Source organism: Pleurodeles waltl, chromosome 6 (assembly GCF_031143425.1).
Source record: "Pleurodeles waltl isolate 20211129_DDA chromosome 6, aPleWal1.hap1.20221129, whole genome shotgun sequence".
Lineage (NCBI taxonomy): Eukaryota > Metazoa > Chordata > Amphibia > Caudata > Salamandridae > Pleurodeles > Pleurodeles waltl.
Window position 1 is genome coordinate 1,206,114,374 of NC_090445.1, and position 26,628 is coordinate 1,206,141,001.

Genomic DNA, 26,628 nt, shown 5'->3' on the forward strand with positions numbered 1-26,628 from the left:
TATGTGTCTAGGTGTGTTGCTGTATATATTAGTGTGTACCTGAGTGTGTTGGTGTATAAGTCAGTGTGTGCCTGGGTGTATCGGCACATGCATGAGTGTCTTCTTGGGTGTGTCAGTGTATGTATCAGTGTTTGCCTGGGTGTTTTAGTGTCTGCATGAGTGTGTGTGTCTGGGTATGGTGATGTTTTCGTCAGTGTGTATTGGTGTGTCACTATAAGCTGACATGGAAAGTGAGCATTTTATCAATTAGTCTTGCTGCTCTGTGTTCCCCTGGTGCTGACAACTGAAAGAAGGAAGGGGGCATGTTTTTGTTACGCTACTTTTGGGAATAAAAGAGCCCTTACCCACCAAGCTAGTTGGTGGCTTGCTTCATCTTAGGGTCCCACCCTTGACACCTAGCATATCAAGGCTGTGCTACAAAGCCTGGTTACAATGGTTCTGGATTTTTTTTAAAACATTAAATTCGAGGTTAAAATTGTCTAGTGGTTACCTAACAATTTTGCTTTTATTAAAGCAAATGTGGACAATGTTAAAAACAATGATGGACATATATTGAGACAATTATGACCGCTTACATCTGTGATATGGGGTGATATGTTTCAGTTATGTTCTCTTAAGTGCCAAAGGTCAGAATAGCTTTCGCCAGGACCATTCATTTGCATGCACGCTAAGGCATGTGATGACCACTCATTATGTCACTTACAACCTTGTCTCTATTTTAAATGAATCAGGTCCTTGTCTTCTCCACTCGAGATCCTATGTACTCTACAGGGTAAGACCGGGACAAGGATGTCATAATAACCTGTAGTGAATACAGCCTGTATATACAAACATGCCCCACATGCCAAAAGATCCTTAAAATAAGGACCCTATGGCTGTGAGCATAATGGGAGCCTCATGCTACTGCAGGCTATCCTCCTGCCACTGTCCACTGTGCCCGGAGCTACTTACACTTCATGTTTAATACTATGCAATACACATGTTCATGCAAATCAATCAGTAATCCAGTGAAATATCCTTGAATACTCCGTTTTTTAAAGTTTATTATTAAGGACAAGCCTACAAACAGACGATAGCAGTATGGCAGTAGGGGTCAGTTCATGTAATTCCTACCACCATAATGTGTCAACTAATCTAAGATCAAGTGATAAACACACAGTGTCCAGAACCCGAAGCCCCAAGAATTTCTCATGTTAGACCTACATTATTGTAGATTGTTACTTCACGGATGCACCTGGGAGAGCACCCATAGTCACATACTAGAAAAGATCAAAGCACATCTTTTAAAAACTGCTAAATGTTAGTCGGGCCCACAATATGCAAAGACTGTCATCCTCCTGTACTCTCTTCGTCAAGGGAAATTGTCCAGGCAGTTACTTATGCTAATCATTTGGAGCTCTGCACCTTAACTGGACCTGGGAGAGCCCATGTTTATATGGGCAGAAAACATAGCGCAAAGTCTGCTTGCGCCCGAGGCCCCGGAAGTAAACCTTTTCCAGTATGCTCAGTGAACCTGGAAGTGGGCATCTCTCACCATGCCACCTGGGGATGCGCATAGAATGTTGTGAGCACGTCTCAATGTTGCATATTACCTTTTTGTTTTACGCTTCGACCAGGGGCGGGGGCGAACCTCTGGAACTGAGGTGTTCAAGGACATGCGGAATGTGCAGGGAGCATGCCTTAATGGTTTGCATTTGCTCCTTAGTTCTGCTGTGGCCCAGGGGGTGGGGAAAACCTCTAAAATCATGGCGCCTGAGGGCGTGCTCCGTGTGGTTAGACCACATGCCTAGTGGTGCACCTGCATAATAATAATGCAATACGGCCACAGTAAATGGAGCAATGCAAGTGCTCACTGTGAGAGGACTGTTCGGACTATCTGTTCCCCCTTGTTTTTGTGTATTTTCTTTTTCCTTTCTTTCTTTATTATCTGGTTTTTTACTTTTTACTGTGAGGTAGCCTCATAGTTTGGGACTCACCCACAGTAATCTTATGGTAAAATGGACTGCAAGTGTTTCACTGGTGCCGCCCTATTAAGCAAAGGCTTTTGTGATGCAAGAATGTTAGGAGGCTCAGATCTGGTTACACGTCATCACATGTGCACCTGTGTGAGGGCTGTGTGGGGGAGGATTCCTGGAGTGTGCAGTTCAAGAACTTCTGCATCAGGCTGCCTAATTGAAGGGACTATGCAGAGTGGGTGGTGACTTGGAGTAGACCTTACGAGATGGGTGTATACACTTGAGGGATAGTTGGTGTGCTTACTGTCTTAATTGTAGGGACACTCAATTATGTCAATGGAAGACGCTGGCCTAGGGCACAACTCAAGTTCCTTAGGGTCCACAGACTCCAGAGTCGCCCAAATGTACACTGTAACCTGTATTAAAAGAATATTGCAGTAGTTTACAAAAGCATATTTGTACATATTATGGGTCATCCAGTAATGTTATATTTCTCTGACTCGGCTCAGGACTAGGCCCAATTACTGCTCTGTCCAGCTGCGGGAGCAGGGCCTTGCATTAATCAGCCAGCTGTCATTCTGTGCCAGGAACCAGCCCGAGAGGCACTGGAAGGAATGTCAGTGAGGAGGGGTTGAGTCTCTCAGAGCACATGTGGCAAGTGACTCCTGGACAACCCCATTTTGAGCTATCCCAGAAGACTGCAGGAAGATTGTGACCGGGGTGGAGAAGTGATGTGGTACATCGGGATAGACCAGGGGTGCAGCCCTGCTGGGCGCTTTTGCCCCCACTTAAGAGGTCTTGCATGGTGGGGGCGACCTCTTGGAATGTGCTTTTGCTGAAGGACTCCGGGACTGGAGGCTGAAGCCATGGACAGTTGAAAAGAGCCCTGTGACAGTCCCAAGGACCAATGACTCTGACTTTGATTGACCGCGGGACCAGTGGGGAGAGACTGGGCACTGTACCAGGAGGTAAGAGGCCCAGAGAAAGAGTAAAGTGGAATCTGGTGAAGGGAGCCTGTGAAACCAACTCTGTGCCAAAGCCATTATCCTTTCAGGCCAAGAGGTCTGCCGGCTCACCACAAGAAGCAAAATGAGCCAAAGAGTATTTAAATTGGCCCAACGGGGCCTGAGTTATCCTCATTTAAAGTTTGACCTTTGTTTTGCTGGTGACCAAGTGCGCTGAGCTCTGCCGGCGACCTACAACTTGGGTGGGCCAGGGCCCGGTAACTGCCCCAAGGAAAGTGGAGCCAGAGGGCACCATGGCGCGCCTCTGGCGAAAATTATTGGCATGAGGGAGTGCGGTCGTGCTCCCTTGAAGGTGTGCAGGTGGGGCCCTGGACCACATCCCAAGGCAGCACGAAGAACCAAAGTGAAGATGGGGGTGGGGGGGGGGGGCAAGAAGAGCTGGAAGGTGGGGGGGGGGGGCTGCTGTCACACTCACACTCACACTCACACTCACACTCACACTCACTCTCACACACACACACCACTGCCTCAACTGTAAGAGGGGCCTTAGGCACCATACCGGGACCCCATGGTGGAAGCAAAAGCTTGTGGAGGGGAGAGTGCTGTCACACTCTCCCAGTGTGGTGGAAAGGACCACCACCAACATCGCGTCTTTATCACCAGAGACTGTCCTTGCAGAGTGCTGGGGGACCAGGGCTACTTGAAGCCTGACGATCCCTTGGATCAGGAGTCTACAAGTCTGCACAGGGTGTTGTGTAGCCATTTTAGTTATAGCTCCATGCACATATTTTAACACACTAGGCTGCTATTTTATTCAGCTTTGCATTATTATTGTTACAATAACCATTTTTACGGTCTTGTTTTAGTTTCATCTGTTTTTGCCTAGACCAGCACTCTGTTCTCAAATAAGACATTTTTGATCACTCTGTGCTTCATTCAAGGCTACAGTTCGGTACATTGCCGGTGAACGTGGTAGAAATTTAGTCTCCAACATTCGTAGAAAATACACATCCTTACGTAGGGACATTTGCTCAGAACATCAGCGATGTTATAGAAACACTTCCTTACATGTTAGAGGGAGATTCCAGCCAGGGAACCACGACTGTATGCTGATTGCTTCGCTACAGATGCTAACACAGACCACAGGCGTTTGCTCAGGTATGGGGGGGATGATGTCTTCCCAGGGGAACCTGAAAGGCAGAACTAGAGCTTAACATGCTGTGCTCAAATAATAACTTAGATAGGAAATAGTCCATTGATCATAGTGACAATATGATAGTGTTGTTTTTATGCTTCACTCTTCTCGACACAATTTTAATACTGTCATGTTGTCGTCCTGGTTATTGCAGCGCACGCTTTGCTATCTAAGATGCAGTTGTTTTATTAAACTCATTATTGAAACATATACTGCCTCTGTTTGTTGTTTTCATATATGAGACTGAATTGTAAATGAGATAAACGGATGCGACCTGAGTGACCACGTTTTTGCTGAGAAGCCTAGTGTGTCATGCAGTTGGCTGCCCGATAATCACTCTCTTTTGGTATAGATGAGGCACTGCTAGTTAGCAGGAGCAAAACCCGGATTAGAGCGACAGGCGTCACCCGCAGTGAGTTAGACTCCGTCTCCCAAACCGCAGACGATTCTGCTGCTCAAAATCCAGTAGTCTCATTTGAATAATGAGAGCCTACGCGAGAAGTGGTTCTGTCTTGGAGAAAGAGGCAATGACTTACCGTCTTCTAAGTTGGACAGAAAGCAGAGAGGACCCCTCAGAACCACCACCTGTGTCGGAGAATCTTCGCAGGTCCAGCGGACAGCAGATCCCTGCAGCCGGACGTCGTTGCCTTAGGCGCCTGCAGATGCAGGGGAGAGTGACACCCTATCTCTGGCAGAGATTGCTTCTCGCTACTTTGGTGCAGCTGAAGTTTTGCTGACTTCAGAGGATGCACAGGCAGAAGGAGGGGACGTCCCTATAACCCCACTGGAACAGGGACAAGAACAGTACAACAAACAAGATATCCAGAAGGAAAAAATAATTACCCAACTATCCAAGCGAAAACCTAAATTTTTCACTGAAAAGTAATTTCTTTAATATTATTAAATTAATTTAATCATAGTGTCAACGAATTACCTGTGCTCCTAAGAAAACTAATATACAGAATAAAATCTGAATATATATAAATCCTATACATAAAGAAACAACCATCAATTCCATTCGGGCACCGTAATACATAAAGCATAGGCTGCTTAAACCATCCCGTGGCAAGCAGTCACAATAGAAGGTAGTGACCATAGTCCAAGGGAAGTATCTGGCCTCAGTGAGAGGAACCCATCGCTGAAGGTAAATCCGATACAATCCGCAAAATAGAAGTCCAACAATTCAAAAATTCCAATGGTCACTCCTTTGAACTAACAGTCGATACGTTTCGGCCTTAAAGAATCCAGCCTCCTCAGGACAATGGAAAAGGTGCCTGTATATACAGCAACAGCAAGTTACTTAAAGCCATTGTGACATACAACCACTAAAAGCACTGCCAGATGCAGTGAACCCCACATCTGTTCACCATAGAAAACCCAGTGTGCGAAAAAGTAAGTGAAAACAGTGTATTAATAACCCAATTCAAAAGACTGAATTACACGTAGAGCCCTATAAATTAAAAGTAGAGATGTAGTGGAAGTGAACTCAAAGCAAACCCAGAGCTAGAACAAAAAATAATAATGTTAAAGCACGCATAAGGTGCAATGCTAACACATAGTCCTTTTAAAAGAAAATGATTCATCACTGTATTTAAATGTATATATAAATATGCTGAGAGCGTATAGAGAGGGACTGACCTTAAGTCAAGGGATGTATAAATGCATCAACTGCAGAGGTGGTGAAAAATGATTCGGAACTCGTGTGCTACTGATTAAAGCACAAAAAGTATAAAGCAATGCTATAAGCTGCAAGATTTACTCAAAGCACCACCAGTTGAAAAAGCGCTAACAAACACGAGCGCATAAGTAACAAAAGAACATACCTCTTACTTGGACGCGACCCGGCTAGCTACAATCCCGGGCAGCAGCTTTTTGGCATAACGCTCTGACCGAGAGCGCGTCAAAAAAACGAACTTGCCGGTGTCAGAAAGCCTCTCGCTACGCGTCCCCGTTATAAAAATAGAAAAAGTGACTACAAAAATGGCTCCCTCCATAGCTAAAATGAGGCAGCCATATTGAAATGTACAGACAGAATGAAACTATACAGCAAACCGACAGAGGATGGGCCATGTGAGGCATAACAAAAGACAAAATCACATTTATACAACCCACAAAACCAACTTATAAATAACAAAACTAATACAGACATTAAAGCAAACACAACAATAGTAAATAAAATAGCTAATCCATAAAAGTACATACATTTAAACGAAAATGCAACAATGCATCAAAAAAATTACATAAACTTAATAAAAGTACAAAATCTAAACGAACCACACATATATTAAGAAAACTATTAAGAAAAACAAACCCCCCAATCTGTGTCCAAATGTAATATATATCTATTTGCAGGTATAATTATTATAAATATATAGTCTAGACAGACAACTGCACATTTCGTGAACCCGCTACTGTACATATGACAAACAGTGCCTGTCACAAATATAACGCATATATTTATTAGAAAAAAAAGCCAACAATAACCCACCAAAATAATAAAACAATAATACATACATCTCTGGGGCTTTGAGCCACCAACATCTTCTACTAAAAAGGAGCTATACAGGGCAAATCAAGATAGGCCAATTGCAATTAAATTAGGGCCCATATTTCGGACGCATCATTTAAACCCCTCTGGGCCGTCCCAAATCTTTCTATAAGTCGTGCTTCCGTTCTGTCCAGAACGGGAGATGTTAAACTTCCCATTTTGGTTTTATCAACTACATATAGGATCGACCATCTGATGTCTTCTGGACGATGATCCTGTTCAATGTAGTGATCCACCATTGGCGCACCAAGCACAACACATCTAATCCTGGACATGTGTTGCAAAATGCGTGTTTTCACAGGTTGTGTTGTCTGACCAGTATAGGTCAGAGAGCAAGGACAAGTGATGCAATATATCACGTAACGGGTGTTGCAGTTTGAGAAACAACGTTGGTAGTGGATTTTACCATTCAGCTCCACCTGTCTACTCTTATCGGTATACTGACACGCCAAACAATTCATGCATTGGAAATGTCCGATGATTGGAGGAAGGGATAACATGCTTCTTAAATCAGTCTTTTGTTTACTATTAGAAGTAAACGGGGCATGTACTAAACAGTCATAGATATTTCGACCTCTTTTGAAGGCAAACAAAGGTTTATCTAAACCTACTGGAAGAAGTAACTTCCAGTTTTTTTTTATAATGGTCCTGATGCGATTAGCTTTGGGATTATAAGTCAGTACACACGTCCGAGGACAGGCCCTCTTTTTTGGTTTAGGGACTAGCAGATGTTCACGTGGCGTATACCATGCACGTTTGTAAGCCCCTTTCACGATTTTCTTAGGGTACCCCTTATTGATCAGCCTAGATGTGAAAGATTCTGCATTTTGGAAGTAATCTTCTTTAGTAGTACAATTTTGACGAATACGAAGAAATTGGCCATAGGGTAAATTCTCTTTAAGAGACTGAGGATGATTACTTGAAAAATGTAAGAGGGTGTTTCGATCAGTAGGTTTTTTGTAAAGACTCACCGAAATGGATCCTTCGGTCGATTGAATCCATAGGTCTAAAAAACTGATCCGTTTACAGTCAGAAGATAACGTAAACTTAAGGTCGGGAGTTAAATGATTGATCCATTGGTGGAAAGCAGTAAGCATCTCCAAATCGCCTTCCCAAATCATGACAATGCTGTCAATATATCGTAACCACATTTTCATGTGATTATGAAAGGGATTATTTGTATCAAAAATCCATTTATCTTCAAAAAATGCCATTACGAGGTTAGCTATTTCAGGGGCAAAGTTACACCCTTAACTTGCAGGTACAGTTCATTATCAAATGTAAAGACATTGTTTTTCAGACACGTCGCCAGAGAGAGCAAAAAATGGGAAGGAACCTTATGTGGAGAAGGAGACTGATCTAAATAGATATTCATTATTTGTAATGCCTCTTTTTGAGGAATGTTGGTATAGAGTGCCTCTATATCGAAGGTCACTAACATTTTGTGTTCTGTCATTGAAAACGTTATCTTCCAGTTTGTTGATCATATGCATGGTGTCACGCACGTGCGCTTTAGTATTGTATACTAATTGTTTGAGAAAAAAATCCACATATTGAGCCAAAGGTTCTAATAAAGAACCACAGGCTGCAATAATAGGTCTGCCTGGAGGGTTCGTGTCGTTTCTTATGGATCTTGGGGAGAATATAGAGAAGGGAATGCGTGATTGACTTAGATTTAAGAAATCGTATTCTTTCTTACATATCCATCCGTCTCTAAGTGCTTCATCAGTAATGGTCATAATGGTAGCTCTCAATCTAGGTGTAGGATCTTCTGTTATCAAACAATAATGGTCCCTGTTATTTAGTTGGCGACGGATTTCCGTACCTTATTTATCCTTATCAAGTATTACTATGCCGCTACCTTTATCAGCTGGCTTGATGATGTTATCATTAGATGACAAGGAGAGGATGGCCTTATTCTCTTCCTTAGAGCAATTAGATTTAAATGACACTTTAGTATTATCAAGTGAATCAATTTCACGAAGAACCACATCCTCAAAGATCTGTATTTTGCGTGGCATATGAATAGTGTCGGGGCAAAATGTAGATTTGTTATGCAGGCCAGTGACATTAACTTCATTAGAAGTAATCTCCCTAGTGGTGTCTTGAAAAAAGGCCTATAACCTTACCTTGCGTAAAAAAACGTAATACTTTGGTTTTGGTATCAACCGGGTCTTGACGTTTAGTAGGGACAAAAGAAAGGCCTTTATTTAGTACCTCTATCTCTGTAACGGAAGGAGTATAGTTAGACAAGTTATACACTGGCAACGTGTCTAGACCAACATTTATCAGCTTCTGTATGTTCTTTTCCTGGTGCGGAATTCTCCTTGTTGGGGAATATAGATCTCTGTTCTGTTCTTGGTAATGTGATCTGCCTCGAGCACCTCCCCCTCTCCCTCTGCGTCCACCTCTGCTCTGTAGAAGATGTTGGTGGCTCGAAGCCCCAGAGATGTATAAGTATTGTTTTATTATTTTGGTGGGTTATTGTTGGCTTTTTTCTAATAAATATATGCGTTATATGTGTGACAGGCACTGTTTGTCATATGTACATTAGTGGGTTCAGGATGTGCAGTTGTCTGTCTAGACTATATATTTATTATAATAATACCTGCAAATATTGGAAATAGATATATATTACATTTGAACACAGATTGGTGGGTTTGTTTTTCTTAATAGTTTTCTAAATAATGTGTGGTTCGTTTTAGATTTTGTACTTGTATTAAGTTTTTTTATGTAAATTTTTTGATGCATTGTTGCATTTTCGTTTAAGTGTATGTACTTTTATGGATTAGCTATTTTATTTACTATTGTTGTGTTTGCTTTAATGTCTGTATTAGTTTTGTTATTTATAAGTTGGTTTTGTGGGTTGTATAAATGTGATTTTGTCTTTTGTTATGCCTCACATGGCCCATCCTCTGTCGGTTTGCTGTATAGTTTCATTCTGTCTGTACATTTCAATATGTCCGCCTCATTTTAGCTATGGAGGGAGCCATTTTTGTAGTCACTTTTTCTATTTTTATAACGGGGATGCGTAGCGAGAGGCTTTCTGACACCGGCAAGTTCGTTTATTTAGACAGGCTCTTGGTCAGCGCGTTATCCCAAAAAGCTGCTGCCCGGGATTGCAGCTAGCCGGGTCGCGGCCAACTAAGAGGTATGTTCTTTTGTTACTTATGCGATCGTGTTTGTTAGCGCTTTTTCAACTAGTGGTGCTTTGAATAAATCTTGCAGCTTATAGCATTGCTTTATACTTTTTGTGCTTTAATCAGCAGCACACGAGTTCCAAATAATTTTTCACCGCCTCTGCAGTTGATGCATTTATGCATCCTTTGACTTAAGGTCAGTCCCTCTCTCTACGCTCTCCGCATACTTCTAGATACATTTAAATACACTGATGAATCATTTTCTTTTAAAGGACTATGTTAGCATTGCACCTTATGGGTGCTTTAACATTATTTATTATTTTTTGTTCTAGCTCTGGGTTTGCTTTAAGTTCACTTCCACTACATCTCTACTTTTAATTTATAGGGCTATACATGTAATTCAGTCTTTTGAATTGGGTTATTAATACACTGTTTTCACTTACTTTTTCGCGCACTGGGTTTTCTATGGTGAACAGATGTGGCGTTCACTGCATCTGGCAGTGCTTTTAGTGGTTGTATGTCACAATGGCTTTAAGTAACTTGCTGTTGCTGTATATACAGGCACCTTTTCCATTGTCCTGAGGAGGCCGGATTCTTTAAGGCCGAAACGCGTCGACTGTTACTTCGAAGGAGTGACCATTGGAATTTTTGAATAGTTGGACTTCTATTTTGCGGATTGTATCGGATTTCCCTTCAGCGATTGGTTCCTGTCACTGAGGCCAGATACTTCCCTTGGACTATGGTCACTACCTTCTATTGTGACTGCTTGCCACTGGATGGTTAAAGCAGCCTATGCGTTATGGTTTACTGTGCCCGAATGGAATTGATGGTGGTTTCTTTATGTATAGGATTTGTATATATATTCAGATTTTATTCTGTATATTAGTTTTCTTAGGAGCACAGGTAATTCGTTGACACTATGATTAAATTAATTTAATAATATTAAAGAAATTACTTTTCAGTGAAAAATTGAGGTTTTCGCTTGGATAGTTGGGTAATTATTTTTTCCTTCTGGATATCTTGTTTGTTGTACTGTTCAGAGGATGCACAGCCATGGAAATGTTGCAAGTTACTGACGAGCCGCGGAAACAATGTTGCAAGGCGATGTCGCCTGCACTCTGTTTGGCTCCTGTGAAGTCCGGCAGCGGTTCTATTGGCCAGGAGTAGAAGAAGTAGTTGCAGAGGAGCCCTGGTGGAGTCTTGCATGCTGAATCTGGAGACCCACCCGCAAGGGAGTCCCTAAATAGCCCAAGAAGGGGCTTGGTCACTCTGCAAGGTGACTGCCTATCAGAAGGGGAGGGGTGGGGGTTTCTGTTGTCATCTGCTTAACCTGACCAGTCAGATGCTCCCATGGGCCTCTGCCCATCTTGTTTTCAAGTTGGCAGAATAAGCTGGCCACTTTGAGCTGTGGGCACCCTGTCTGGGGGTGGTGACTGACAGGGGAGTGGTCATTCCCGTTTCTTTTATGAAGTTTAGCCCCAGAGCAGGGACCGGTGTTCCCTGGACTGGTGCAAACCGGATTTTACAAGGAGGGCACCAAATGTACCCTTCAAAGCAAACCGGTGGCGTGGGGATGCTACCCCTCCTCAGCCTTGTAACAGCGGTTTCCAAAGGGGAGGTTGCACCCCTCTCCCACAGGAAATCCTTTGTTTTACCTTCCCCCTGCTTGAGATGGTCAAGCAGCAGGAGGGCAGAAATCCTATCTGAGGGACTGCAGCAGGGTGGGCTGCTTGCAGACCCTGGAGGACTGGTAGGAGAAATACTGGGGGGGAGGGGTTCTCTAAGGATCCCTCAGAGTGCATGGGATCATGCCACCAATACTTGAATCAGTATTTCGGTATGGTTCAGACATGTTTGATAAGAAACATGCCTAGGTTCGGAGTTCCCATTATGTAGCTGGACCACAGGTAGTGTGACCTATGGCCAATAAGTTAAAATGGCTTCCCTGCACTTACGAAGTCCAGGGAATTTAAATTGGAGTTCGTAGGGGCTCCTGCAGGGGTGCCCCCACACACAGGGACATGCACCCTGCCTTTAAGGATGGAAGGGCCTACCAAAGGGGTGACTTACAGTGACCTGGGGTAGTGACCAGCAGTGAAATGAGGCATGTACTTTTTCACGCAGGCTGCAGATGGCAGGCAGACAGTTTGCATGGGCTCCCATGAGTGGCATAATGCACACTACAGCCCATGGGGGACCCCTGGTGTACCAATGCCCTGGGTACCTAAGTATCATATACTATGGCCTTACAGGGGTAGACCAGTGTGCCAATTGTGGGGGGTAAAGAGTGCCAAGGCAACTGTATTTAAAGGAGAGGGCACAGTCACTGGATCGCAGTGAAAACAGTCTAAGCACACTGACAACAGGCTAAAAGTTGGGGTAACCATGCCAGAAAGAGGGACTTTTCTACAATCCATCTCACTATATACTCAGAATATTTCATCTTCATTAATCTGCTTCCATGGAACTGTGTTCAGTTCTTGTAAAGAAATTTTAAAGTTGAAGGTCGCTTTAAACTGCCCTACAATGCAACTTTGGTATCCTATGTTATTACCTTACTCTTTAAACCCACATCAACTTACTACTTTGAGAACCCATCAGAAGTTTGTATTTTGAAACTTTGCTTCTGATCCTTACCAAAGTCTTTACTCCCTTTGATAGAAAATATAGGAGACCGTTACAGGAATTTAGTGTTTTGACATGAAATAGCATTTCTCTTTGCAAAATCTCTTTAGGATTTTTTATACTTTGGTTTCTTAGGGCCTCTGTTTTTGCAATGTTTACAAAGCGTTTGGCACTTTCTTATAACTGTTCATGTTTCAGCTTGTTACGTTTTGGTGTAGTAGACCAAGTCTCTCAATGCCTTCAGTGATGTAGAGTGAGATGCATTAATCAACAGGAAATATATGGAGGTATTGCATCTTGCTGCTTCCGCAGACGTGTGTACCTCTTTTACCATAGCACCGGGCTGGGCGTATGTAGTCTGTAATATGTTCATTACACTGTGTCAGGAAGTAAAGTGTTGAAACCACGTTTGTTGCAAAATGAGCTGCTGAAAGCAGGGCTTGTTTCAATCTTTTTTTTTAATGTGCTTTTTGGGATGTGCAGGTTTGAGTTGCCCCCATATATCTGGACTTATTTTACACTACACTTGATGACGGAGTTTGTAATCCCTAGTACTGCATGTACATCCGTTAAGTGAGCTGTGAAGCTGAAGGTACACGGGCCATTGAGGACCCTGGAGGTTCACCAGGTGGGATGCCCCAAACAACTCAAACTTGGTTGCACTAAATCTTGAAACTGACCAACAAATGCAATCCCTGGGATGAAACAGTCTGATTGTCATAAGGGCAGTGTCGTGGGAACTGGGGACAAAGAGTAAGAAGCAGGGCGTGCTTTCGGCAATGTCAAAAGCCTGCATTTTACAAAGCTTGTGACCAACAGGCAGGAAATTGTGGACTACGTTGGAATTTCATTGAGGCTGCCTCAAAACGCTGGCAGTGGCTCTTAATTTGCTCACTGGATCCATTATGTTTCACTTCGTTATAATTTACAGTTAATTATTTTTAGTGCCGTGTTTCCCATGTGATGCGATTGTGTGAAAAGCCAGACATTTAAACAGTTTGAGGGGGGCATAAGAAGCAGTCCTACTGATGGGAGTACTGCTCTGTGCTCACATCAAATATAACGTGTGTTCTCGCTGATTGCCTTTAAAAAATAAAATAAAAAAAAGGCCGTATTAGTAACCACCCACTGTCCCTGTCCTTTCTGTGTAACCGCCTTTAGTTAAATGCTGCCATTTGGTGTCACATAATTGATGTTTTTTTTTTTTTTTTTTTGGGCCATACCACTGTGGTTTATTTTTGACACTAAAAGATTGTGCTGTCTTGACAGGTATATTAGTTACCTGTGTGCTAATTCTACCTAAATACCATTTGCCATCACTCATGGATTTTAATAATAATCCTGTTTGTTCTTTAGGATGTCCCCCATTGTCTTGCCCTGATGAGACCCTATATCTAGTAACATGGATCGAAACCTTGTTCACATTATTATATGTACAAACAAACCTAATATGCTAAACTATGGGACAGGCTGAGGCACATCAAGCCTGAGGACTAAAGGTTCAAGGTTGTTTGGTTTTTCTGGGCCACACGTCTTGTTTGCTATCATTTGGATTTTAATTTCATTATTGTTTAGGGCGGTACTGTTTCATTTGGGCCGCAATGCGCTGTTGGTGTTTTTTTGCATATGACCCAATGTATAAATCATTACAAAGATTTTGATTGATAGTTTACTTTTTCACATTGTTTACATTAATTGCTTGCAGTAAATGGTGCTGATAATTCATGATTAATGATGCCAGTGAGAACTATTGTTAATTGAATGTATTGTATACCCAGGAGAAAGAGTTGCCCTTGTAAGCTAGGTCGCATGCCGTATGAACATGCTTACTGCCTGAAGAGTGGCTTTTGAGATGGGGCAAGGGTAGAGAAGGTGGTGGTGGTTTGGGGGGGGGGGGGGGGGGGGTAGTTTTGGGAAATATGGCTGGTTGAGGGGGGGAGGTTCAGTGTAACACTACTTAAATGCTATGCCGGACAGTGAGCAGTTGAGGGGAATAGGTTGAGGGCGTTTAATGGCGCATATTCAGTATACCACCAGATCTGTTTTGAGGTATCCTGGTCAACTGGCCAGACTGCACAACTGCAGTCTTTAACCCATGAGCCAAGGAATTGGGTTAGTGTCCCTTTTCTCAGTGGAGGCAGCAGAGAGGGGCTGGAAGGATAGCTAGCTGTAGCGTTGCAGTACCTTTAAGTGAAGCATTTGTCTACCTCCTTGCTCTCTAATTCATCTTCCCCCTCCCGTTCCCTGTTCTCTGTTTTTCCCTGTCTCCATCTGCCAGTCTTCACTCCTGCCCCTCATTCTCTCACACCTAATATCAAAGCCCCATATTTCACGGTAATACACATTATGCTAAGTTTGCTACACTGGCTGTACGTAATGTGTGTTAGCTTGCAGTAATGTCTGTTTTACACTACTGCCACCTCAAACACCTGCTCTGCACCTGCTAGTTTTCTTCAGACAGTTTGCACTGCTTCTGCTGTATCTGTTAAATTTCTGAAGCTTGATGACTCTTTACATCACTGAAGAGACATTGCCAACCATTGTTTTGATATAATTTACTTTTTTTCTGTCTTTCTTCTTTTTTAAGGTCCTTATACATTTGTTCAACAACATCTGCTGCTGGGCACTGATCCTCGAACAATTCTTAATAATTTATTGCCTGAAACCATACCGCCCCCAGATTTGGATGATATGACCCTGTGGCAAATTGTTATAAATCTACTTTCAGAACCACCAAAAAGAAAAAGGCGTAAGGATATTAATACTATTGCAGATGTTGTGAAGCTGTTGGAAGAGTGCAAAAGAATTCTCGTCTTGACTGGAGCAGGGGTATGTATGTGAAGTATACAATAAGCAGCCTCAAATGTTGATGTACACTTGATTCATTAAAGTAGCAAACAGTAGACCGTAATTAAACAAATTAAGTTGGAGAGAACTTAACACATTTATTTCGGGCTGAACACACTGTTGGGCAAGTGTAAATATAAATAGTATCTGAAAGGTAAACTTTGATAGTCACTGCAGAGCTTCACCCAGTGGTAGACACTAAAGGGCAGATGCATTACCAGCATGCAAGCTGACTTATCCAAGTGTAAGCACCATTTTGTTCTCCGACACCCATTGCTTTCCACTGTAGCTCCTGTCACATCTATACAATGCTTTGCTCCGTACCGATCTTTGTCCAAGACCTGGCCTGCTTTGCCATTATGGATGGGGACCAAATGACCCTTATTTTTAGGTTGTGTTTACAACAGCTCACCAAATATTTACAGGGGCTGGGAAGTACAGCCATTGCTTACAGTGGGCTTGCTCTATTTTTACTCATTTATTTGCTTCTTCTTCATTGGAGTCCTGTAGGAAGTTGGCTCTGTATGTGCTATTTCAAAGTAAGGAATAGCATGCACAGAGTCCAAGGGTTCCCCTTAGAGGTAAAATAGTGGTAAAAAGAGATAATACTAATGCTCTATTTTGTGGTAGTGTGGTCGAGCAGTAGGCTTATCCAAGGAGTAGTGTTAAGCATTTGTTGTACATACACATAGACAATAAATGAGGTACACACACTCAGAGACAAATCCAGCCAATAGGTTTTTATATAGAAAAATATCTTTTCTTAGTTTATTTTAAGAACCACAGGTTCAAATTCTACATGTAATATCTCATTCGAAAGGTATTGCAGGTAAGTACTTTAGGAACTTCAAATCATCAAAATTGCATGTATACTTTTCAAGTTATTCACAAATAGCTGTTTTAAAAGTGGACACTTAGTGCAATTTTCACAGTTCCTAGGGGAGGTAAGTATTTGTTAGGTTAACCAGGTAAGTAAGACACTTACAGGGCTTAGTTCTTGGTCCAAGGTAGCCCACCGTTGGGGGTTCAGAGCCACCCCAAAGTCACCACACCAGCAGCTCAGGGCCGGTCAGGTGCAGAGTTCAAAGTGGTGCCCAAAACGCATAGGCTAGAATGGAGAGAAGGGGGTGCCCCGGTTCCGGTCTGCTTGCAGGTAAGTACCCGCGTCTTCGGAGGTCAGACCAGGGGGGTTTTGTAGGGCACCGGGGGGGACACAAGTCCACACAGAAATTCCACCCTCAGCGGCGCGGGGGCGGCCGGGTGCAGTGTAGAAACAAGCGTCGGGTTTGGAATGGAAGTCAATGGGAGATCTAGGGATCTCTTCAGCGCTGCAGGCAGGCAAGGGGGGGGTTCCTCGGCGAAACCTCCACTTGGGCAAGGGAGAGGGACTCCTGGGGGTCACTTCTCCAGTGAAAGTCCGGTCCTTCAGGTCCTGGGGGCTGCGGGTGCAGGGTCTCTCCCGGGCGTCGGGACTTTAGGTTCAAAGAGTCGCGGTCAGGGGAAGCCTCGGGTTTCCCTCTGCAGGCGGCGCTGTGGGGGCTCAGGGGGGACAGGTTTTGGTACTCACAGTATCAGAGTAGTCCTGGGGTCCCTCCTGAGGTGTTGGATCGCCACCAGCCGAGTCGGGGTCGCCGGGTGCAGTGTTGCAAGTCTCACGCTTCTTGCGGGGAGCTTGCAGGGTTCTTTAAAGCTGCTGGAAACAAAGTTGCAGCTTTTCTTGGAGCAGGTCCGCTGTCCTCGGGAGTTTCTTGTCTTTTCGAAGCAGGGGCAGTCCTCAGAGGATGTCGAGGTCGCTGGTCCCTTTGGAAGGCGTCGCTGGAGCAGGATCTTTGGAAGGCAGGAGACAGGCCGGTGAGTTTCTGGAGCCAAGGCAGTTGTCGTCTTCTGGTCTTCCGCTGCAGGGGTTTTCAGCTGGGCAGTCCTTCTTCTTGTAGTTGCAGGAATCTAATTTTCTAGGGTTCAGGGTAGCCCTTAAATACTAAATTTAAGGGCGTGTTTAGGTCTGGGGGGTTAGTAGCCAATGGCTACTAGCCCTGAGGGTGGGTACACCCTCTTTGTGCCTCCTCCCAAGGGGAGGGGGTCACAATCCTAACCCTATTGGGGGAATCCTCCATCTGCAAGATGGAGGATTTCTAAAAGTTAGAGTCACCTCAGCTCAGGACACCTTAGGGGCTGTCCTGACTGGCCAGTGACTCCTCCTTGTTATTCTCATTATTTTCTCCGGCCTTGCCGCCAAAAGTGGGGCCTGGCCGGAGGGGGCGGGCAACTCCACTAGCTGGAGTGTCCTGTTGGGTTGGCACAAAGGAGGTGAGCCTTTGAGGCTCACCGCCAGGTGTGACAATTCCTGCCTGGGGGAGGTGTTAGCATCTCCCCCCAGTGCAGGCTTTGTTACTGGCCTCAGAGTGACAAAGGCACTCTCCCCATGGGGCCAGCAACATGTCTCGGTTTGTGGCAGGCTGCTAAAACTAGTCAGCCTACACAGATAGTCGGTTAAGTTTCAGGGGGCACCTCTAAGGTGCCCTCTGTGGTGTATTTTACAATAAAATGTACACTGGCATCAGTGTGCATTTATTGTGCTGAGAAGTTTGATACCAAACTTCCCAGTTTTCAGTGTAGCCATTATGGTGCTGTGGAGTTCGTGTTTGACAGACTCCCAGACCATATACTCTTATGGCTACCCTGCACTTACAATGTCTAAGGTTTTGTTTAGACACTGTAGGGGTACCATGCTCATGCACTGGTACCCTCACCTATGGTATAGTGCACCCTGCCTTAGGGCTGTAAGGCCTGCTAGAGGGGTGTCTTACCTATACTGCATAGGCAGTGAGAGGCTGGCATGGCACCCTGAGGGGAGTGCCATGTCGACTTACTCGTTTTGTCCTCACTAGCACACACAAGCTGGCAAGCAGTGTGTCTGTGCTGAGTGAGAGGTCTCCAGGGTGGCATAAGACATGCTGCAGCCCTTAGAGACCTTCCTTGGCATCAGGGCCCTTGGTACTAGAAGTACCAGTTACAAGGGACTTATCTGGATGCCAGGGTCTGCCAATTGTGGATACAAAAGTACAGGTTAGGGAAAGAACACTGGTGCTGGGGCCTGGTTAGCAGGCCTCAGCACACTTTCAATTGTAAACATAGCATCAGCAAAGGCAAAAAGTCAGGGGGCAACCATGCCAAGGAGGCATTTCCTTACAAGTCCCTTGTCTATCTTGTCCTTGTCCCTTTCTTGGACCATAGCCTTTTAACTTGCGTTGTTCTTCTGCTCACTTTCAGTGAACTACCTTTTTAGGTCTAACATGCGGATGCATGCCCTTGCGCATGCGTCTCACATGTGTGAAACTGTTGTGTTCAGTAAAGGCTTGGAGTCCGCCTGTCGCTCACCATTTGTTGGTTTGTGTGACACTCTTCTTTACAGCCTCCTAATTCATCGAGGCATGTGTAGCATCATTTCTGTTTCTCTATGTGAAGCAGCGATCAAGCGCTAATTGATTCCAATTTAAGTGCTCCCGCCGTGATCATGGTACTGTTTTGTTATAACTTAAAGTGCCCCGCACACAGAAGGCTTGTGACTGGCAAAAATGTGCCCAGCAGGACAAACAAAATTGCAAAGTTTTATTTTTTAAAGCTGACTAAGTTCTCTTTTTCTTTTTTGGCTCGGGTGCTGTTGTCAAAAGATGACAACTTGCTCGAAATATGCGAGACCTAATGCATTGCAAATGCTCGTTCCTTTCGGTATAAGCACTCAAGGAGAGTGCATATGTTTTTCAGCTTATTCCCTCATGCACATTTCCCCCCCCCCCCCTTCCACTTTTTGTGCTTTTTCTCGCCCACCAGATTTTCTACCCCACTTTTTGTTTCTTCTTGTTTAAGCATTCCACAAGTGCATCTATTTGCAAGCATGTCTCCCTTTGTGGTTCTCTCACCCACCACCGCCACTCATACTTGTGCGCTTCTCTCCAACACACTGCCTTCTGTTGCTCTCTCGTCTGTGTTCTCTCACTTTTTATGGATCAATTTAGTTTATTCATTAGTGCAACAGGGCTAGTTGCCTACAATCCAGCGGGCTAGCACACTTGTTTATGCTATTGTCATCTCTATGGGCCTTTTGTAGGAGACTCGGATGCTCCCAATATTCACTCAATTGTGGTCCCGGGCAGCGGAGAAACGCTATCTGCGTCCTACTCCACTATCTTGGTTATGCCCCCTTCTCTCCCTTTTAATTAGAATTTTTGTAAGTTACTGTATGGGACTGTAGTGGTCATTTCATATGCTTTCCTTTTTATCATGCGTTTGTGCAACAACTGTCTGTAAAGCTCTTATAGTTTCATGTGAATGCTCACCCCGGAGTCTCTTCATAAAGTCCGAAGCAAGTTTCTCAACAAAGTGGAACCTCAGACTGGCATTCCTTGAGAACCAGGAGCTGGGTGGTGTCTGTCTCCTCCTGGCTATACCAGGCGAGTGGTGTCACTTGCCACAAAGGGGAAGTCCCTTTTGGCCCAAAGGTGGAGATGGGATTGGGGAGGGAGGAGGAACGGAGGGAGGGTGGATGTCAATTTTTGTTTTTTGTTAGTGCAAGGCGTCTGGCCATAACCACACTAGGGTGGTTGACAGGCTAGTGTCAGTGCAGCAGCTGATAGGTTGAGGCTTACATGGGGTTGTAGGTGAATATTTGGCATGGATACAAATAGAAAGGTAATGGAGGCTATAATAAATTATTAGATGGTAGGTAGGTTGGTTATGGAAGGAGGGCCTTGGGTAGGCTTTGGTTGGTTTGCAGAGAGCTTGCTCACCCATGCAGTGGTAGAGCCATCACAGCTATGGGGAGAAATGGAGGTTGAATTCGGGTTGGCAAAGCAACTCAGAAGTAAGATTTGATAGGGGGCACAAGTATGTTCTAGCTAGTTTCAGCCAGCTTACCTAGTAAGCAGTTTAATGATGGGGCTTAAGGTTACTATGTACCTTGTTTATCAGGGTGCAGGTGGGGTCATGGTGGAGGTGTGTGGCAGTCAGTGCTGTCAGTGGCTGGATGGGCAAGTTACGCTTTAAAGGAAGAGCCACTGGCCGTGGCCTTTGTTGAATGCTTTGTCTGCTTTGGATATCAAACTCTGAGCTAGAATGCAGCAAGACTGCCTCTGAGAGGGCAGTGGTGTCATCCACATAAGGGCACATGCAAGGGAGGAATTCCCTAGCAAATAGAATGGCTCATCTTTTAATAAGCCTTGGAGTAGGGACTGGCTACATTGTGGACAAGCGCATCCGTGCCGTAACCTAATAAGTGATGGGGGAGTTGAAAACTGGGTGGTGAACCCACAGTCCATTTTTTTTTTTATTTTTTTTTTTATTTTTATGTATTTTGTTTGTGGTTGGGATAAGGTGTTCAATGGAGGTGGGTCAGAATTCTGTACGGTAGAAGGGGAGGTGGTAAATGGGGGTGGGAAGCAGCAGCACACAGGTCTAGTGTAGTTAGGTTTAGACAACTGATGAAGTGTGGAGGAAAACTTTAGAATCGCCTGAGGTAGCTCATCAGCTCCCTGTGTGTGGAGTGCTGTCTCAGTTGAGTGCCAAGATGGGTTGCCTCTACGATTCCAACAGTTTAGGTCTGTGATGATTTCCAGACATGGACCAAATCGGAGCTATTTAAAGGTACCGATTGTAAGAGCGGGAGGAGTCCAGATTGGCCTCCCTGATGTCAGAGGGGGGCAGCAAAGTAATGATGGATCAAGGATGCTGTGATGGTTGAAGCGGTTGGTTTTTTTTAATGTGAAAGGAGGCTTGTGAGAGGAGGAAGAGATTGTGTAGAGTGAGGGGCACAGGTTCTCAAAAGCTGAGATGGGAAGATGAGGTATCTACAACAAACCTAAAGGGTGTGAGCTTAACAATGGGGGTAGGTTTGGTATGTTTCAGGAGTTGATAGACCATTTCAGAGATCAGAAATCTGCAGGAGAGAGTCTCATAGACATTGAGTTATGGTTGCAGTGAATGGTGCTATCAGATAGACTTCTAGTCGCAGATAACTTACCTTTGAATTTCCACCAGACTTCAAACTGGATATGGAGAATTTTCTGAGCAGTACTCCTGGTTGGCTTTGCGTCTGTTAGTCATACCGTATATGATGTTGCAGGTCCTATAACAGGTGACAACACGTCACAGTAACATCAGTTCTTTTATTTCCATGCCAGCTAGACGCTGATCTAAAGAGCTACGCTTCAGTTACTGTTTGTTTGGCCTTTTTTCAACTTTCTGTTGAGGGTTTTTCGAGTTTTCTACTCCTGGTGCCTTGAGGAAGGCCGGGTTTAAGCCCTGCGGTTCCTGCCATCAGGCGATGCCTGTGACAGATCAACACCTTGTGTGTCTTTGGTGCCTGGAGCTCGACCATGACCCAAAGTTCATGAAGCGGATGGCGGCCCCACACTCAACTCTATGCAAGTCATGGCCCAGGTCGAGAGGAAGGTTCCAGGAGCAGTTGCTCAGTCCATCATTTTTGTCCTGCTCCAAGTTCTCGGGCGATAGGGTAAGTGGCCGCCCAAGAAGAAAAGCAAGTTGAAACATTCTTCAACTTCTCCTTGTCTGTTTCCTGATGAGGCAAGGGAGCGTCAGCGCTCTAGGCCTCGTTCTGAGGAAACCTCGCCTCACCTAACTCTACATCATTCTCCTCCATCCCCCTCCCACCTCTGAGTTTTCAGGAGCCAGAGCGACCCCCTACCACAGTTGAAAGTTTTTGTTACAAGGCCACGTGGCTCATTTTTGGGCAGCCCGACACCACTGGAGAGCCTTTGGGCCCCAGTGGAGTTGGAAGGGTTGCATTCCGGCGGCTTCAGCCTTCGGGTACCCATGGATCCAGTAGTGGAACCAGGCCAGTTTCGGTTGTACCACCCTAACCTTCCCCAATGCCGACACTCCCAACACCATCCACACTCACAGGCGGTGCCATCCCCATTCTCATTGCCGACTCTGACATGGAACTGGATAGGTGTCGTACAACACAGACTTGCCTCCTGTGTCGTATCCTTATGTCCCTTTCTTACGGGCTAGGTTACAGTGAGTAATGGGAGCGGTCATTGGTTCCTTTTAGAATACCAGCTCCAAGACCCTATAGACTGGCATACAGACTTGGGTGCGGCCAGCGGACTGGATACTTCTTCCGATACTGGCTTGCTTTCCCCTTCTGTGGCTACAGAGGTGGGAGCTTCTTATTACATGCTGCTGAGGTCTTGGATCTTGAGTTGCCTTTGGTGGCTGTCAAGACTAACCACCTGACAAGTGCTTCAGCCTGGGGCTTTCTCTTCAAAACCCCTGGTCGCCTTTAATGAAGCCCTTATGGATGTCCTACTGGGTACCTGGTCCAAGCTCAACACCTGTGAACAAGACCGGTGCTTTGCACCATTCCCTGGTCCACGGAACCCAAGCTTTCTGATGCAACACCCCACCCCTGAGAGCTTGTTCATCCAAGCTTACACTTCCCAGGGCGCGTTCCTTCCCACACCCCTGAAAGGTGGATATACTTTGGAAGGTTGTTTTATTAACTTCACCAGCCTAGCATGGTGGTCTGTGAACACTGCATTCGTTTTGGGCCATTAGTGCCACACGTTGTGGGATACAGTTGTGCAAGTGCTGCTACAGATCCAGATGGCCTGGTCTGTACTCTGCTGCATATCTCCCTGGGCTACTGCCTGACAAAGTTCACAATCTGATGTGGACAGGACACAATGGACTTGCTAGGCCCTGAGCCGCCACGCCTGACTGAGTACTTCTGGCTTTTCAGGGAATGTCCAGGCTACTTTAATGGCACCTGTCTCTTCGGAGGCAAGGCGGACGCTCTGCTCAAACGCATCAGAGATTGTCATGCTTCTACCGTGACTTTGGGCCTTGCGGCAGCCTCTTGTATTCTCCATTTGCCATGCGAGTATTTGTTGAGGTAAGCCTGGTTCACATTGATACTGTAGGCCCGACAATCCATATGAAAAAAACATCAAGCAATCGGGTGAGAGGAGCACCTTAAATGGTTTAAGGCGGTGGCGGTAGTGAAGGTGAGGAGAGCCAGGAAATATCAGCTACAACTGGTCAATTCACGGTGGAAGATGTGGAAGAAGAGGGTGACATCCTCACACAAAGCAGCCCTGTCCCCAGTAGTGCGCTGGAGTTACCTGCCTCGGCGACCCCGCAGTGGCACACGAATTACTCAAATGGAGACATCATGGCATACAGTGACAGCTCCACAACGCGCATTGAGCCTAACCCCACCTACATCTCAAGTCTCCTGCGTCAGTAGCCTCCAGAAAATAAGAAAATCCAGTGTACTATTACAGGCATGTTTAGGCATTAGGGGCCCTATGACTGCAACCACTCAATGGCATGTTTGTACAACAAGAAGCTGGCAGAAATGTTGGTGCTGGACTTTCTCCCTTTTTAGGTTGAGATTGGCAGCGCTGTCTGCTAGACATGTATTGAATATGGGCTTTTAACCATGCCCACTCTTGGCATTTCTTCTTTGTACTTGTCATAAATGCTAAATTTTTATTGGTGTATTTTGCTAAACCTCCCTCCTTTGCATGCTGAATTCCCTCCTAGGGTGCTTTCACTAAGAACATTTTTGTTGACCCTCACAGTACGTCACTCTTCCTCCTGTTAGTGTATAATGGCCCTGCCTCCCGTCTGGTTACAGTTTCCATTCTTGAGAACGTTGTGGCATGCATAATCTTTAATAAAAATCAGGCACAGTTCCGGTGCAGCTTTAAGGCGTTGTACAGAATAATAGGTTGCCGCTTGAACGTGTGGCTTAAAACTGCACTCTTTAATTGTTTTTTTTTATTTTTTATCTGTATTGTGGACAGTCTGGTCTCGCATGCCTTGTATGGTTGTTACGGGGTTGTTGGCGAAGGCTCCCAGATATGATGAGCACTGACCGATTTATTCCATTACTTGGGGTCACGGCTGGCCGAACCTGCACCCCTTTGTTGACCTGCTTCCCCTGACAGGGCAAAGATAGTTTTAAACTTTATTTATTTTATTTATGCCCATTACCAACTGAAAGTCCAGTATCACTCTTATCTACGCTTTAAAAGAAACGCGTATACTCTTGCCTGAAAATTTATCTCGTGTTTTTTAAAAGTACGATGCTATATACTCCTTCCTAAAATCTTGTTTGGCAAAAATAGGTCTAGGGCTGGTCCCTCCCCACTGCCACAAGCTCTGACGTGAATATTTCTGTTATGTGTTTAATGTAGGATCGGTTTGAATTGTGAAGAGAAGCTGTTTCTGGTCTTGTGTAGACAGGGCTGGTCCAGGCTATAATTAATTTCTTCTGAACCTTGCCCGTATGACCTTGGTTGCCAATCGTTTTCGGTGTGGGATCAGTGCGTGCTCCGGGGCAGCTTGAACACCCCCACACCACTCTGGTGGTGGGGGATTTGGGGGGGAGAGGGGCAGTTAAGGGATTTGAGGTGCACCTAATAACCAGGCTCAGCAGTTCATTGTTTATCCCACGCCTCACTCACAGCTGAATGGGTCTGTCCTTATTGTACAGGGAGTAGGTAAGGTTAAACCCCACCCCCCCTTTCCCCAACACAAGGAGCACATGAGTTCGGGGGGGGGGGGGGGGTGGTGGGGAGGTTTAGGACTGCTTCTGAGCACGGCTGGCTGCTGCTAAAACAGCAAAAATGCTCACACTGCTGCAGGAAGAGGCTTTTGCAGTGTTTTTATTGACTAGTGTCATTATTCTCCCCTTCCTGCGCCTTATTGTTTCTGCTGTTTTGTCCAGAATCTTCTTGAGGCTTCCATGGAGGCACCCTCCTTTTAGGGTTAATGCGTGGATGAGAGGAGGGTTAATCTATTTTGACAGCAGGCAAACCCGGTTCTGTTGATGTTACCTCTGGACTTGCAGCCTCACAGAATTACGCTCTTGTTCAGCTGTCAACTTTGTGTTTGGGCGGTTGTACATAGATACCAGTTTCATTGCTCGACCCTGGCTCCTGTTAGTAATACCAACCTGGACCTTGAGAGAAAGCTGAGAAATCTGCCTTTTGGGGGTCATTTTGGTGTACCTCATGGGCTTTTGTTTGGGTTTTGTAAGATGTATATTGGACACACAATTAAAGGGATAGGCATAAAGAATAAGACTGCATTTTATAGAGCGAGTAAGTGCGTTAGTGTTCAGAGAGCAAGCAGATCTATATCTGAAGGCCTGCAGTGTGGGAGAGGAATACATCAGTGAGAGACTATTTTAGAGTGAAGAAGGGAGTTGTTGCCAGTTCGCTGTGCCTGTATTGCATTTGAGAACTGAGATCAAACATGCAAGGTCTAGAAATGCACAGTACAGTCAGAATGGTGTACAACTTAGATCATGTGCCCTATGTATAGGGGCTCAAAACTGTATGTTGATGGCGGAAGGAATATGGCAACGGTTCTGTTCATAAACTAAGGTAGTAATGTTGCGAAGGTGTTGGGCATGGAAAATATTGCTTCTTGAAGTGGGCATCTACCTAAACCTCACAGCAAAAGTAATGTAATCAGAAACATGATTACAATAATACTTTGACATGAGATCAAAATAACGATTTGGAAATCAAGGAGTAGTTTTTGTTTTTTAGCAATAGCATCTGAACAAGAAACTCTATACAATAGCAACCCAATGCAGTACACGAGCACTGGCAAGTTGCCAGGTAGGTTCATGAACTGTTTGTTAGGGAGTATCGCTTAGTGAGTAGCACATATTTTATTTTAATATAGATAAATACCTCTACGGCAAGACCTGGGGTGGCATGTCTGCCATAGACCAAGTACCAGTAATGCAACTCATGTTTGTGATTGATTCTTATGATTTCATGGTGTACTTTTAAGGACTTTCTTCAGATTTGCATCTCAGAATAGATGAGGGAGATCTCACAAAAGAATGACGATAGCCTACAATTCACCCTACTACGTGACGAGGAAGGTGCAGAGAATGAGTATCTAGTTGTTGCTTTTGTTCAGGTGGGGGAGACAATGGTAAATTATCATGAAGAGGAGTTTAAGAAGCTTTTTTTTTTATTTTTCGTGTGCACAGCCATACTTTATGGTAGTAATGTGTTTGTGGGCCGGGAGCAGCTTAGGTTGACGCACGTATATGGCAAAGTTGTATTTTGTCGACGGGTGAAGGAGTATTGCTGAAGGCAAACCTGGGGACCACTGCAACTGTCCATTTTTAGCTTGAACTTGGCAGCGCTGTCTGGATGACTTGTATTAATTATGTACTTTAGACCACACCCACTCTTGCCATTCATTATTTGTTGTGCTTGTCTTAAATGCTTGATTTTTATTGGTGCTTTTAGCTAAATGTCTCCTTTTGCGTGCTAAGTTCCCTCCAGGAGATTTCACCCAG

At 44.7% G+C, this 26,628-nt stretch overlaps 1 protein-coding gene across 1 annotated transcript in view; it reads left to right on the forward strand.

Annotated features, from left to right (window-relative positions):
* SIRT1 (sirtuin 1) overlaps window positions 1-26,628 on the forward strand; it is a 496,870-nt gene that overhangs the window by 124,238 nt on the left and 346,004 nt on the right. Inside the window, exon 3 of the mRNA XM_069240513.1 lies at window positions 15,016-15,257. Coding sequence (XP_069096614.1) covers window positions 15,016-15,257 — 242 coding nt within the window. The remainder of the gene's footprint in view (window positions 1-15,015; window positions 15,258-26,628) is intronic.